The sequence below is a fragment of the Coffea arabica genome, chromosome 10e (genome assembly GCF_036785885.1).
Source record: "Coffea arabica cultivar ET-39 chromosome 10e, Coffea Arabica ET-39 HiFi, whole genome shotgun sequence".
Classification (NCBI taxonomy): Eukaryota; Viridiplantae; Streptophyta; class Magnoliopsida; order Gentianales; family Rubiaceae; genus Coffea; species Coffea arabica.
Window position 1 is genome coordinate 768,936 of NC_092328.1, and position 16,474 is coordinate 785,409.

At 36.7% G+C, this 16,474-nt stretch overlaps 1 protein-coding gene across 3 annotated transcripts; it reads right to left on the reverse strand.

The window, feature by feature from the left end:
* Nucleotides 1–7,591: 7,591 nt before the first annotated feature.
* Nucleotides 7,592–12,283, reverse strand: LOC113713015 (rop guanine nucleotide exchange factor 1-like). Of its 3 annotated transcripts, none has more exons than XM_072068111.1 (6): nt 11,792–12,283; nt 10,757–10,873; nt 10,083–10,621; nt 9,394–9,439; nt 9,089–9,303; nt 7,592–8,468 (listed from the first exon to the last, which is right to left on the reverse strand). In XM_072068111.1, exons 1-6 carry the CDS (start codon nt 12,114–12,116, stop codon nt 8,124–8,126), a joined length of 1,587 nt encoding a protein of 528 aa, XP_071924212.1. In that variant the 5' UTR covers nt 12,117–12,283; the 3' UTR covers nt 7,592–8,123. The 3 variants fall into 3 exon arrangements, with proteins under 3 accessions (XP_071924212.1, XP_071924211.1, XP_071924210.1); XM_072068110.1 differs by having other exon boundaries at nt 9,089–9,306; XM_072068109.1 differs by having other exon boundaries at nt 9,089–9,439.
* Nucleotides 12,284–16,474: the final 4,191 nt, after the last annotated feature.

The window sequence follows — 16,474 nt, forward strand, 5'->3', positions numbered from 1 at the left end:
TTAACCTCAGGGGAGATTTGTGCAATTTTACAAACTTCAGAGGAGGCTAGTGAAATTATCAAAATCTCAGGAGAGGTTTGTGAAATTATCCCTAAAAGTTACTTGCTCATAGCACTGCTGATTTCTTTTCTGTTTAATATATGTTTGAAAATTATTTTTGAGGAAATGAATTTAATGTTTGAAATTCAAGTAGCAGCAGAATTTATTGGGCATGGCTGGCGGGGCAGTTCTATTGCAATCAATGGGACGATGGAACAACAAAATAATATAATACTGGCGCAGACTGCGACCTTAGCCCACACATGGAAAGGAATGAAAACTTTTTCGAACACTAAGTAGTAGAAGTTTTGCACTGCAAGTTCGAGTCTTTGGGAGAAGCTACTGAACGTTTTTTTTTATTACTGAACAAGAAGGATAGGCTGATAGCAACTGGAAGACGATGGGATGGGAAGTGGAAGGAAGGGAAATATGCAAAAGCAGTCGAAGAGACTTGAGAGGAGGAGCTGTGGGCGGGCGTGATGAGTGGGACGCATCACTCGACAAAAGGGAAGATTTCATCTCTACCCTTCACTCACCACAGTTTCTACTCTCACTCTCGCCCTTGGAAAAGGGTATGATAAGAACGCTGCTGGGTTAGGCTAGTGAATAGTAGTGATAGATAGATAAGATAGCTGCACCTGCACGGCACCACATAATTCACTCCCAACGCATATTAATTGAAGAGGACTTTGACCTACATTTACCATTTACCTTTTGGTTTAGTCCATTTATATCCACTCTATGCAACTCTATCAATCGTAGGTCAAAACTTTATGGGCAGTTCTTGCTTTTCTTCCCATCCCTCAAGTTCTATTCTTTTTTTTTTTTTTTTTGGTAATAAAAGAAGATAGCATAACTCAAGTTCTATTCTAAGGTACCTAGGATGCCAACTTTGATGACTAGGTCCTACCATTTTGAAGACCAATTTCCAACATTTTTAATAATAAAAAAAAGCAGTAAATAGCTACTACTAATTACTTCCTTAGATAGTATAGAATTTTCTAACAAGTTCTCCTTTCATGTTTTGGTCATTTTTTTTATGTGGTTAATCATAAAATACCCCAATTAGATTAAATTTTTTTTGTTTTTTTTTACTTTACCTCCTTATTTTTCAATTAGAAAAATCCATCTTTTAGAATTTTCAACAAAAGCAAAGTTTTAAAATTATTCAAGTGTAATAATACAATCAATTTTAACAACCCTTACATATTGCTCTCAATTAAATCACTAATTTATCTAAAAAAATAAATAACATGCTTGAGGGCATTTTTATCCAAATCCTATATAATCTTCATTTCTCTCATGGAGGTTATATATGTCTTTTCATGCTTTTCTAAAAGTGGGGTGATACGATCCTTCGAAAATTATTACTGTCACTGAGGCATGCTATGTGTCTAGTTGTGCAAGAATATATATGAGATTTACTAGGTTGATCATTGCACGGTCAGATAAAAAAACAAAAAAAAAAAATTTTTTTTTTTTTTTTGGGTAGATTAATCTAATGGGACGATGAGGTGGGCAAAGTGAAAACAACATATGCAATTTCTAATATTGATGAGCAAAATATCATTAATTATTATTCTTTCGGTACTGTTCGATTGATTCTTGTGTTTAGTGAGAGAAAAAGAATCCGAGAAAGTCCAATTGATGTTACTGCTGATTTAGATAGCCTTCATCAGCAGCTGGGAGCATAATTCAGAAGTTATAATTACACTAATCCACGGTCAATTGTGACTTGCAGAGGCAACTGCTTGGACGGCAAAGCAGTCTCATAGCTTATGATGATTTTTAATTACAGATTTCCAGTTCCGGCAGATGAAGTCACAATAATGATATTCCACCGCCAAATTAAGAGCTCGTTTGAATTGTTATCTTTTAGAATTTTTATAAAAAAAATATATTGATCCATAAAATATATTGATGTACATAAAATTAAATGATAATTAAAAAATATATTCATAAAAAGTATAAATTTTTTTTTTAAAGAAATGTTGCAATCCAAACATATTTTGTGTGCATCACCTTTGTGCCCATTTGTGTTTGGAGAATGGTGTAGCCTCTTTTTAATTTTTTTTTTGAGTAATTTCTTTTGATGTTTCATTTCCAATAGTTCAAATTAACACCCATGTTATTGTAATTAATGTGATGAATTTTTTTTTTAATTTTATCCATTAATTTGAAATACTCACATGAAAATATTGGAGCCTTTCTTTCTCCTTTTTTTTTTTTTTTTTTTGTCGTTTATCTTGGAGCTGTTACATGAATTAGTTCACTATTTTAAACTCAATTGTTCTCCTATCCATTGGCCAGGATTATTTACAAGAAGAAGAGGAAAGGAAAAAAAAAAAAAGAGCATAAAATGTTGGAGGGAGCCACAACTCTAGGTCCATAAAACCGACCAAGTAGGGGTGGTACTCGAATCAGCTTCTGGGAAAGTAATAATTATCCTCCTGGTTTCGTCATTTCGCTAACCAGGAACAAGAAGTTTCCCCAATTATAACTAGCCAAATCCCAAGCCCTTTGCATCTCCTCGTTTAAGCTTTTTCATTGTTCACGTTCGAACAACGAGAGAGAGAGAGGGGGGGGGAGAGATTTCAGTCTTTTAGTGCATCAGAAACGAGGAGGAGGAGGGAGGTTGTTTGAGGAAGGCGAGAAAAGACTGATGGTTGTGGGGGTTCGAGGGTTTTTTTCATCAGAAACGAGGAAAGGGATAGGGGAAAAAGAACATCTATGATCATTCTTTTGATCCTTTGCTTCTTCTAGATAATATGCCTCAAAGAAAGAATGAAGAAGCGTTAAAGCATGATTCATCATGTATTGTCGTATGAACCATCCAATCTGTTGTATGAAATCTGAAACTCTCAAGTCGATCTCGTCACCAGTCACAAGACTCACCACCCCCATTAATTATTTTACAGCCTCTCTCAACCCTCTCTTTCTTGTCTCTCTCATATTTATTTACTAGTATCTAACAGGCCTCATCACCCATCTTAAATGGTTCCCAACTGCCTCTGCTCTTTTTTCAACCTCTCCCACATTCATATTCCTTCTTGAGATGCTTCTTTGCCTCCCCTGCAAGTATTCTGACTTTGTTTCAAAGCCTTGGCAGTGGCAGAGATTATTACAGTACAGTGGTCGATGGATGCTTACGGAAATATTCATGGTGGTTTAACAAAGGGTTTCCTACAGAGTTTATTGGCATTCTGTCCACCTCCATATTAATTCAGACCAATGAAATATGCATTCTACAAAATAAACTCAATACACTTGTATTCTGTGTTTGGGGGAGGTGGGCATACTGCCAACTGAGCTCTGTTGGTTTCTCTTTGCGGAACCCTCGTGATACTCGTTTACAGATTTCAGACGTGGGTTTCTCCAGAGCGGCGGTTCATGTTTGTTTTCTCCCTTGCTTTTTTCTCTGAAACGCTGAATCACCAGGTAGACTCAGCTCATATGTTATGTGCAAAGATATGATTTTTCTGTGGTGTGGTTCAACTCAATCCTTGGTCTCATCTTGGACTAGTTGTAACGTAGGATCCCTTTAAATGATAATACCATCCATCCGTCGTTGTTTAGTTCTGTGATGCATTTTATTTAGGTGCTAAGGCAAATTCTTATCTGGAGGAGATGAAAAGCATCTTCGTGTAGAGATTTGCTAGCTAGTTAACGGTGTCCTTCGTTTAGCAACCAACCCAAGAATCATACGGGCAAGGAAATTTTCATGGTTTTGTTTCATGATATCATTTCTTTTGCAAATGTGAAACCCCAAATCTTCTATTACCTTCTAAAACTAGCTATTGTTACAACCATATAATGGTTTTGGGGCAGGCAGGAGGAATATTACCACTCTATCCCCTTTTGTTTTGTGGCTGAGTACAGACTATTGTATATTGAACTTAAGAAAACTCGTAGTATCATGCTTCATGGCTTCACTTTGTTTCTTTATGGATTGACGCATTTTTGGCACCGTTTGTTTTCTCATTCATCTGCACTTAACCATGTAGACGGGAATTTATAGCATATAATAAATGGTTTTTGGGGTAGGCAGGAGGCATTGGTGGAAACCGGAATTGAGATTGATGCGAAGAAGCTACTATTCGTTTTGTTGTATATTCGTGTAAAGTACTAATAAAAAGCCACGCTTAAGGAGAGGGAAGTACTGTGGGTGATTAGGGGGTCTAACAGTAGCGGCAGCGGAACCCCCATCTTTTTTGAAGCCTTTGCTTTACGCTCTCCAACGGAGTTCTTGCTTGCTCATGATTGAAGTCTGACATATTTTACCCACTAAATCCTGTAAAGTAAAGCCTGCTCCTGAATATGCCACTAAATTTTGTTGGACACAAGGATGGGCGGTTTAAGGGTTCTTGATTATGAATTAGCTAGGAGCACAATAGGTTCCCACATATTCGTTTTATTTCTACTTTCTGCTGTCTAGCTATCTATCTATTAATGGTTGACCATCATTTCTTATTTGTGTGGCATGATTTTTCTTTTTTTTTTTTTTTAAATCTTTGATGAATACTTATTATGTATGGCACGAATGAAATTTGCTTTGAAATAATTCGAAGTGGAAGTAACATGCACTCGGGTCTGCCTTTGTTTTTGTAATAAGAAAAATAGCAGTTACAGCTCTAACTTGGACTCTCAATGGTAAGTTATGTTCCCTGTGAAATGAATAAATTGGACCAAACTGTCGATTCATGAGAACGAGTTATTGAAACTGTAAAAGTTGAATTCTTGTACGTTCACATTCATATTTTTATTTACTTATTTTTACCCATTTATTTTTAACTTCCGATGGAATGAACAGAAGAAAAACAATGAATGACTTGAAGATATATTATTTGGAATAACTCTACTATAGTCTAATTTTGGGAAAGAAAATGTACGTGAGATGAAAATGTTGTTGGGAGCATAAAAAAAAATTGTTAAAAAATGTGTTTGTAATTTTTTACAAGAAAGCAAAGAAAAAAAAAAAAGGGTATCCAAACGATCAAGGTGCTCGTTTTCTTTGACAATTGTCTCGTTATTTGCAGCTTTGAAGAAGAAGCACGAGGTAGAATTTGCTTGGCGACCTACCTAGAATAACAAGTCTGTAGCAGTAGAATGCATTCTTTGACTGTTAGAAGAAGGTTGAGAGGAAATATGAGGGAGACAATGCACGTTAGTGTATCATAATTCCTAATTCTATTCTTCCCAGAAATTGCTGGTTGCATTTAGTGCGGCCAGTGGGGGAAATGATATCCGATGTTTTGTTTTCTTAGCAAAACATGAGCTGTTAGGTGTTAGTGTGGGTACTAGTACTTAATTTCCCTAGCCAACAGCCATAAATGATGTTTTGTCCCCTTTATCAAACCTGATGAGTGCTGATGGTTGCCGGAATTTGGATGCTCTCATGCAAAGACGTGAAACTAATCTTTTCCTTGGACGTGATGCTCTTCATAATTAGACTGTGTCTTTTGCATGTAGCGTCTTTCAAATTTCTCCACTTCCATTAGCAGCGGTCAAGGTTCTTTGTCGCAGTTAAAAGTGCATGTCTATTTGCAAACCATCGGGGTTAGTACTTGGTTCCATGCTTTTTTATTTTTTTAGGTTTGTAATTCACCAATTATTCATGGAGCAAAAAATAGGATTAAGTTAACAGTTGTTGGCATTGAAAATTTTTACGTATATTATGTTAGAAAAAAGAGCAAACTCGAGACATTTATAACATTTGTCATGCACTCAAAATTTCTTCACATTAAACAGGCAATTGTAGCACAGAATTAATAATGTTTTATATTGTCTGACAAATTCTGATTTTTTGTGGTATTGAATGAATGGTAGAGGCTACTAATCAACGGGCTCTTTTATTTAGGATGCTTCGAAAATATTAGACGTCGCTTAAAGAAAGAAGTCTTGGTGGATTATTATTTGGTGCAGAAAGTTGTCATTTTTGCCTTGACAAATTCTGAAACCGGGAAATTGTTTGGATAGAGTATTATTTAAAATATTATTCGAAATAATTACTGTAGCATTTTTGTAATGTGATATATGTGAGATAAAAAGGTAATTGGAAATATAAAAAGGTGAGTTAGAACATTTTTGTAATGTGATATATGTGAGATAAAAAGGTAATTGGAAATATAAAAAGGTGAGTTAGAAAATATGGAAATATTATTTGTGCTATTCAAATGATAACTTCATCAACAACGGAGACTCATTAAGAGCATGCTACAATTTTTTAACGATGGAAAACCTGAAACACCATTCTTTTGTCTGCCCACAGAAAAGACCGAGAACAGTAGTGGGTGAGCTTGCAAATCCATGTCTGGCTTGAAGCGTGCGTTGTTTTCCTTCAAGGCTTAAACCGAATTCTTCTCAATTTGTCTTCTATCCTCTTAAAAGTTGTTCCGCCTTGGAAACCATAGTGAAGAGAAAAGGTTATACCACGTCGCGCAGGTTTATTCAGGAAGGCTGCGAAAGTGAGTGCTTTGTGCGGAGTTGATGTGTTGCCTGTCATTGTTGAATCTCTTGCATGAAATATCTTTGCCTCCGTCTGCTACTCCCCTGTCAATTCCATCATTCGATCCATTTCATGCTTCAACCTCGTTGTCAAGTTCTAACGGCGGAAATCGGCTGCAGGAAGTTGGTGGTGGTAGTGAAGATCAAAGATGATGAACAAGATGACAAAAAAAGCAATCGCGGATCATCAAAGAGATACGAGTTAATGGGTAATACTATAAAGTAAAGTAAGGGTAGTCGACAGTTTTGGTGGGAAGGGCCGTTTGATGATCTTTGAAGTGAATGAACTCGAAGAATACATCGCTGCCTTGGAATGTTCGAAGAAGATAATGTATTGGCTAAAGCTGAAGAAATGGCCAGGGCTAATACTACTGTTGCCCCATTGTTGATTTTGGCTTGGTGGGCTTCCTAGTGTTCATCATGCAGAGAATTTATTTTATTGCATTGCCGGAATTTTCTACTATTTAATTTTCTCTCTTTGCTCTTCGAAGTGAGGGATTATTTACCTCAGTTGATTACTAATTTGTTCAGCGCTAATACTACTATTCTTTTCTATTTACTTCACATTTTTCTTTTTCTTTTTTCTTTTTGCTTTTTGTTTTTGAAGGGAGTTTGTGGGGGATGGATGAAGTGCCGTTCAAGCGCTTCTGTGTTTTTTGGGATTTTACCTAAACTCATGATGTTCGAGATGCAAAAGATTGACAGGATAAAATTTTCCCTGTTTCTATAACGGTAATTAAGGTTAAAAGGCATAAAAAAAATATATATCATTTTGCGAATGTGGACCACTGACTTTCTTGAAGTTGAGAAGTCAGAAAGTTTATAATTTCTTTTCCTATCTATTGTTCATTTCTTAAAGTTTTGGCCGATGAAAAGTTTGCAGCACTTCTTTCTTTTGTTGGTTTTCGTTGGTCAAGAATTGCTTGGATAGCAAACCATGTACATATGGTAAAATGAATTAATTATATATATATATATATATATATATATATTTTCTCCCTTGTTCAAGGTCCGGTCTTGGCGGTAGTTTTTGTTTTACATAGGGAAAAAAAAAAGTACATTACATTATTAAGAGAGTCAGAGAGCTTTATGAAAGTGAAACAATTAGTCTAGTTCAAATGCATGGAGTATCCATGGCAAGAATCAAGCCAAAGTGCTTAAACGCTGAATGGGTGAAACATTTCAACATCCAGCGTGCAGAACATAAATTAATATAGCATCTGGTAACATAAAAGTAGCAGTCCAATAATCAGCAGGGCAGGTCCCTCCGACAGAGCCGTGGTGACAATGATAATTGCTTTCCGGCAGCATAAGCCACAGGACTTGGAGACTCTGTTACGCCAATGGAGGCTTGAATCCATATACTTCCAATAATGCCCTAACGGAACAGAAATTTATAAATGGATCATTGAGAAAGTTGACAAAGCAAAGCTTCTTCTTCCCTGACTCGAGTATCTGTCTCAATGATCCGCCTTAACAAGGGAAGCATATGCTAAGAGATGTCTTGTCGTGTGCCATTGGATAATACAACAGTCTGGTCTGGTCAAATTAAAAAAAAAAAAAAAAAAAATTTTTCTGAGTCACTGAAAAGTTAACCTTTCTAACTTTTCATCCGGCGTATTCTTTGAAGACTTTTGTATCCTCTTTAGCTTTCGAACCAAGGGGACTCCAGAACAAAATGCTGGTTTCCTTAGCAGAGAGGCGCAAGAATTGAGTTGAGTTGAAACCGGACCCGAAGGAAACTGCTTGTGCATGGTAAAATCACCAGTCAATCCCCTATGGTCGACAAAGGATAATGATTCCGCTGCCGCACGTAGTCTTGTAGCTTCATCAACGTATAGAAGATCCTCAATCCTAGCCATTAAGTTAAAGGCTAAGCCCTCTATCACCCTGGAGTAGCTCTCAAGAATTGATTGTCCAACATCCTATAGAAAAACAAATTAGCTTCTTATTTCCGTGGAGAGTCTAGGGAGTCACTTGAAAGGTGAATGAACCAGAGGTTTAAACCAAGGAAACAGTCCATCTAATGGCATGTGCACACAAAAGAAAATTTCAACTCATTCCAGACTAGTTCAACGCATACAGACAGGCTCCATACCATACAAGAAGCAACTTGTAATGCTATTACTTTTTGCAAAAGCCACAAGAATGCTATCATGGTAGGGTCATAAAAGGTAAGTTAACATATCGAAGACAGCTTCAGCATGAGTAATCGAATGGTAGCACTTCAACCAAGCAAATCAAAACACCACATTAAATTGATGTGCCCTTGAACAATCAGGAAAATAATGGTTTTGGACATTTTCTAATCATTTGATACTCAAGCTTTTATCTGTTAGCTGTGCAGACTAGGCGCAAAACTGCAATTATCTATGTCCAAATCTAATAATGTCTGGATAAAAAAGTGAAGCGCTACATAAAAGTTTATATCCTAATTTTGGCAGTGTTAATGGATCTGAGAAATAGAGGTATATTCAGAAAATTTAGAGCAAAATGAAGAACCAAATGACATGCATTTTCCAACAAAACGAGCTATTCTGGTTACCTTGTTATACTGTATCTTATGCCTTTCTAGTGCTGTTTGTGGGAGGGTAGGGAAGTGCTGCTTCAAGATCTTTAAGAGGGAATCAGCTCGCTGTGCTGACATTTTGGCCTTCTCGATGTCAACAAAGACCTTAAGTGGTCCACTCCATTGTGACTTCCCAGTTTTTGTGTGAGAGAATTGTTTTTTGGAGTACTTCTGCCTCCATATATGTAAAGCTGCTTCAATGTTATTAGCAATTTCTAGGGTGTTATGTTCTGATGATAGGTCTAGGTAGTCAATAAGACATTCGGGGGAAAACTGATTACCAGTTATATACCGGTAAAGAATTTCACCTAAGCAAGCCTTCCCGCTCTGCAACAAGAACAACACAAACTGCATTAGTAATCAAGCTATCATCAGTGCAACCAACAAGAATCCTAGCAAAGTCTTCAAAAGAATATCAAAAGGAAAATAAATACATAATCGGTGTCAGTAAGTGGGTGTAACTTGTTGAAGATTTCCAGCATCGTAGATGCAAACAATATGAACAAACTGAAAACTACAGCTTGACAACTGGTATTTCATCTATGATGTCCTGCAACCAATTACTCACTCCACATTTAGCAACTACAAAACTAAAAGATAGAGATATACATGAGTCGATCCTATACATTGGCAGAGGTCAAACTTGACACTTGAGATACACTAAACCAACAATGTTATCATTACATAAGTAGCACAGCCCAATGTAAAAGGAGTAAGATCAGAGTAAGCAGTCGAGTCATTCTTAAAATGACATCAGATGGTTCATTAGCGCTGAAACAAAAAGCCATCTGATAATAGAACTGCATAAATCCAAATAGCAATTCGTTGCATCGAAGTACATATTGTAAAAGTTATAGAGGATTATTTAAGATAAACAACTATGGCTGTCTCTCTCTGCTCCATATGGTCAGTAAAAGGTGGTCACAAGAATGGATGGACCCAACACTACAATTTAAAAGTGAACTCTTACCTTGGGCAAGCTATCCAAATAAACTTGCGGGACTTCCATTTCTGACAATACCCTGTTGTTAATAGCCACAGCTGCTCTGTATATCTGATTTGTGCATTCCCTGCACTGTTGCAATTGTTTCCTTGTCTCCTCACACAAACCGTTTTGTGGGACTTTTGGGAATGGTAACCACCATTTCTCTTCAAGTGTAATTGAAGGCCTTTCCTGAGATGGAGGGCACGGTCTTGCTTCAATAAATTCTCCATCGGCAAAAATTATCCCTCTATCGACATAATAAAATTCACTGTCATGAAATCCGTCCAAGATGCTAATTAGCATTGCGTCTAAATTCTTAAGTGCTGGAAGATTCAGAGACAAGTCAGACCGCGGTTGAGGCACCATGACTTCAACTGTCCTACCAGATGGAAGTTCTTGCACTGATGGAACAAGCTCGACAATGGAATCACTGACACATAGAAGCCATTCCATTTCACACAGCCACATTGACTTCTTTTTAGGCACCATCGGCTCTAATTTCCATAGCTCTCCAAACACAGTGGCTGCCAATTCATGTTGATAACCAACAAATGGCTTTTATTGAGAAATAATGTAAATCACCCTCGATGTTATTTACCAAAGGGGTGGGGAAGGTAAAAAAGCGGAGAGGAATATGACAACTTGAAAGGTGAACGAACCAGCAAGATTTGTGATGGCCTTGGATATGGCAAGAGCAGCGCATACTCCATTACCTCCACCTGACATATCTTCTCCTAACAACAGCTTGGCAAAACGCTCTTTGATCAATTCAACTTCTGGAGTACCACAAGAAGTAAGAATATAAGTTCCAGAAAAGAACAGGAGAAATTAACCAAAATTATGCCTTCTAGTCCACTGCGCTTAATTTAGCTTCACACTACACAAAGGAAGTTGCTAGTCACGAGCTTTTGCTCATATGCTCATTCCTGGTTTAATTAATTAAGGTGGAACCACGTTACCAATTATCTCAAGCCCCGATCCTGTCCACCCTAACCTTCCCCACTCATCCCAAAAAAATTAAAAAAAAAATTAAAAAAAATCCATAGGATGAATTACGGAAGAAGAAAAAGGGAAAGTAAGCATCCTATACATCCGATTTGCACATGTTGGTTTATTTCAAACATGATTATCCATCAAGGCTCGAGGGGGTGTGATATGTTTCATTGCCACTTAAATTCTGCTATGAGCTAAGCTTTGTCAATTATCGTGGGCAGCTCGCTATCCGCGAAACTGCTTTCCAAGCTTCAATTTTATATGTTCCCTTAATTGCACAACAAATTAGTTAAATAACACGTACCAATTGTCCCGTCGTTATGTCCTTTTTTTTTCCTAATGATGGAGAAGGAAAGATAAAATTCACCGCTAAAAGAAGTAGCAGTAGCAGTAGTTGAACAGTTAGGTAGGAAGCTAAATGCAATATGTTGAAGCGTGACCTACCAAACAGTGATTAAAAATAATTCTACTAGCTAAGCTAGGCAACAGACCAATCAAATTTCACAGGAGAGTGTTTTTCCTGAATTTCTCAGCAAAACAGAACTAAACATGAATAGAGATTTTTTGACAAAAAAAAAAAAAAAAAGGATACATAAAGATATCAAAATGAAAGCAAAGAGCATTTAGAGATCATGACGGTAATTTATTTAGTAGTATTGTAAAAAACCTAATTTGTTTAAGATTAGAAAAGAACGATTCACCGGATAATTCGGGCTCGTCCTGCTTCTCCTCCGGAATCACAACATGTCTGTGACCGACGACTGGAAACATAACCTTAGGCCTGGCCGGAGAATCAGAAGAGGAAGAGAGAGAATTTAGTGCATGAGAAGCAGCTGCCTGAGGAGGAGGAGGAGGAGGGGGCCGAGAGGAGAATGTGCTGGCGCTAGAACAGCTCTCGGATTCGCTGACATCAGCACTGATACTGTAACTGTCGAAAGGATGGAAGCTGCTGTGACGATAAATGTCACCGTCCTCCTCCTCCTCCTCAGACGACGAAGATAGGATACACGAGTAGTTAGCTGCCATTGGCAACAGTAGTAGTACTGGTACTCCTTTTTGGAGCTGCTGAGAAATGAATGACCACTTATTCACTGGCGGCTCAGTTTCATTTGAAAATTGAAGATGATTATGAATTGCTCCTATGATGAATACTGGGGAGGATCAGGATGGTGAAGTACCAAAGCAACTAGACACTGAAGCGACTGAAGAAGCCGGCTTTTATAACGAAGTTTTTTCTTTTCTTTTTTTTTCCTTTTTTGTTTTTCAAAAGCTGCTGGCGCTACTTTACTCCCTGGTCCCACACACACACTCTCTCTATCTTTTTCTTAGCTCCACCTGAAAAAGAGACAGGAGCTTTGGCCAGCATTATCACATTGGATACTTCGACCCGTATGTTTGGATTGCAATTTTTCAAAAAATTGCTAAACTGATTTTTTAAATAAAAAGTTCAGAAAAATACAATTCAAACGTCGTCTTCTTTTCCAATATTGCTTATATATATATATATGATAAACACTTTTTTTCATATGTTTTTTTATTCTTAGATACATTCGTATTATAAGAAAAAAATGTTATAATAATTATTTTAAATAATACCTCTATTTAAACATTGCCTGGTCTGGTATAATTCAGACAAAAATTAGTAAATTATAGCAATATTGCTGTTCTTGCGGGTACATAGTAAAATTGCAATTCCCATTGGTGTTTGACACTTTTTTATTTATACAAATCACATTTTAAAGAAGCATATTACAATTATTTTTCTTCAAAAACTTCTACCCATAGCCTAACATTTTGTATGAAGAAAATAAAAACGGGGCATGAATATTGTAGTTGAAATATTAATGACCAAAACAAAGAGTTAAGAATTTCGTTGCAATGTATTAGTACAAAAAGATTTAATGCTAACTGTAAAATATATAAACTCATCGTGTAATTTGGCTGAGAATCATGAGTCAGGTGTGAAACGCGTGTAGCTACTGCGAGTGAAAAACAAGAAGTCCCAAAGGCCAATGCTTTATGCTTTATGTTTTCGAACTTTATTTAGTCAAGAAACACAGCCAATTGTAGAAAACAATGGGAAAAGCCGATAAACACTCGTAAAGAATATGGGATGCCACGTGGGTAAAGGCCCCCAACTCCCGGCTAATTGATCCGAATATTGGTGTATAAAAAAAAACTCAGACACTTGTGGGTCTGACAGGAGTCCAGTATAAATATATGGGTGCTCGTGTGAAAAAATTTTTTTTTTTTTTTAAAAGACACCTGGGTGCAGCCCGGCACCTGACAAAGTCTGAAAAAGTTGGCTGCCGGGCACTCAGCCTGTTAAATTGTAAAAAAAAAAAAAAAATTCGGCCACATATTGTTTATAAGATGAATGCCGAGTAGATTAGCCATATTATTGATTCTTACACGATAAACAATGCCGAGTATGCTGTCAAAGCTGTTGATGCTGGGGAATTATACCACCATTATTGGAGCTTCTTAGAGGAAAGATGACCCAGGTTAGAGCAAAGGGTAGCTGTTAGAGCACTAGGACATTTGGCAAGCTATGAAACGACATTCAAAGCTATAGCGCTTTATGAAGAAGAAGTGGTTAGATTAGCCATGCGTTTGGCTTCTACCTGTGTGAAAAGCTGGCTGCCGACTTGTTTAAAAAAAAAAAATGCGGCAGAATAATGCATTTCTGACAATATTCTTCAATCCACGGAATTAAAGTAGAGGTAAAAATTAAACATTGGTTACATTTCTACGGTGGAAAGTTCACTTTCCTGCGACAATAAGCAGAAGCAAAGCAGATGTGGAAATGCATAAAGAAGTATATTGGACACTCAAAAAATCAAATTATGCATGGATGAAAAATATTATGTATATTAAAATTATAATAAAAGGTCGTTTAAAAATTTATTCATTATTTAATGTTCAATACTTATATTTGGTAAATTAAAATAATTAATTAAATATTCTATTATATTATAAGTAACTATATATCGTTAAGTCGATTGAATAATATGTAAGCAGTTATTTTTTTTTGGCATTTGAAGTAGTTGTCTATTAAGTTTTAATTGAAATAAAGATTTTATAATTATTTGAAATTATGCAATAAAAAATCACTGTAAGATAAACATAAATGTAAGATGAAAAAATAAATGTAAGATAAACAAATTGTATGATTCAAATATTTGATTTAATATGTAAGAAAGACAAGAAGAAATGGCAAGAAGTTTTTTAAAAATTAATGTGAGTTCTTTATATTGGTAATCACCTTTATTTGTTATTTTAATCATAATACCTGATTATAACCGATTATAATACCTACTACTATTTACAACTAAAGTTATACTATATACGCAAACTAAAATTTTCTATTTCACGCTTTGGACCACAGGACAGTTCTTTGCCTACGCCCAACTCTGCAAAATGTAAAGTCAAGTGCTCGTGTGAAACTGTCTCTGCAAAATGTAAAGTGAAGTGCTCGTGTGAAAGTGTGAGACACTGAGAAAGAGAGAGAGACTCCGACTGAGAGAAAAGTTAGAAATATAAACTGAGAAAGTGAGAAGTAAATTGAGAAAGTGAGAGGTGCGGACGATGAGGAAGTTCCGTCTAATGTATATATAGAGCATTAGGTCAAATCTAGCCATCCGTTTGGACGGCTAGATTACAAAGTTTCCATAAAAAAAAAAAAAAAAAACCACCGGTAGCACACAATTATTGTTTCACGACCTGCTAAAGTCTAATGGAGCATAGTCGGTATTGTCCAGTTATTAGCCTGATTCGGCTTTTTTGCTTCATGGGCAGCTGCAAGCCCCAGCTAGTTTTGTCCACAAGCCTGCCAAAAGGGGCAAATCTGAAGCAAAACACTGGCTAAAATTCACGGGACCTATTCAGGTGTAAAATTTCAGCCTGGCCGAAATTTTTTTTTTTTAAACAATTTCACTGGCTGCCGGGCAGAGAGTGCCCCGCAGCCAGCTTTTGCAGTTTTGTCAGGTGCCGGGCTGTGTCAGCCCAGCACACAGCCCGGCACCCATACATTTATACGTCGAACCTGTCAGACCCACAAGTGTCTGAGTTTTTTTTATACACCAATATTCTGATCAATTAGCCCCAACTCCCCAACCCAAAAAAAAAAAAAAAAACCTCAAAAACATATAATGATTTGAGTTTTGTTGAGGGTTTTCAATTAAATTTTGGCTCTTTTCTCCGTGACAGTAGTAGATTTTGGCACCACCACTAGGCACTAGTTGAGACTAAAATTGAATTAGATTACGTGTATGAATATGTGGTGATATGATAATTCCTTCATGAGAAATGTTATTTGCACTCCCATCATTTATTTTATTATATAATATAATAAATAAAAATTATATGATTAAAATGGTAATAAAAAGAAGGTTATTAGAAAGGCCAGCTTGATGCATTTTCTTTTTCTTTGCGAATTTTGTAGACTCCTACTGCCACAGACAATTGTCCGAATGTGTCTGCTAATGGGCTCTGATTCTGAATTATGTTGCCGGACAAGGGGCACGGACCTTGCGTAATTTTGGTTACATATAGCGTAACTTTGTTTGCATAACGTATAATTTTAGTACAAAATTTTGTGAGTTTCACACGCATTATGAAAATCGATGCACAACTTATTATTTGGACCGTACAAAATTTTTTGACCAGACCAAATCATAGCCATTAACTATTGAGGGACGGTCATCAGAATAACCGTCCTTGCCCCTTGTCCGTTGTTGCCGCACTACTATTCTACTGCTCAAGTGGTGAGTGGCAAAGCCGTAATCAAATCCTTTGCGCATGAATTCAAATCCTTTTCCGAGTTCATCTAATTTAGCAAATCCAACATGTTTTGGGGAAGGATCTTTTGCTTTTTGTTTTATTATTATCATTATTATTATGAGCACTTGATCTTCTTCGACGCTACCATCTCTTCTCATAAAGCTTGCTACAAAATGTAGAAAATAAAAACTGCTACAATTCTTGTCATTTTACCTTCGTTTCCGGGATCTATCATTCTTTTAACGAGACACAGCAGAAGTAGTTTATATTTTATTACTATCATCAAAGTATGGGGCCGGGCGCAGCGGCTCGGCCTCAGGGCCATTAAAGTGCCTCAGGTATCCAAGATGACGATTGGTGGGTGGGGCTTTTATATTTTGCAGTGCTGTGGATCAATTGGTCATGGCCCATAAAGAACTACTACGTCTAAATGCGAGGGATGTTCTCCTTCTTCTTAACAGCTAGTTTGTGAGTTTGGGACAGAAGGGAAAGGATAAGAAAACTTAAATTATGAGAGAAAAGAAGAGAAGTAATTCTAACGTTATTGTTTGTTGAGAGTTTTGAAAAGAAATGAAATGATTTTGGACATATAAATCAATACA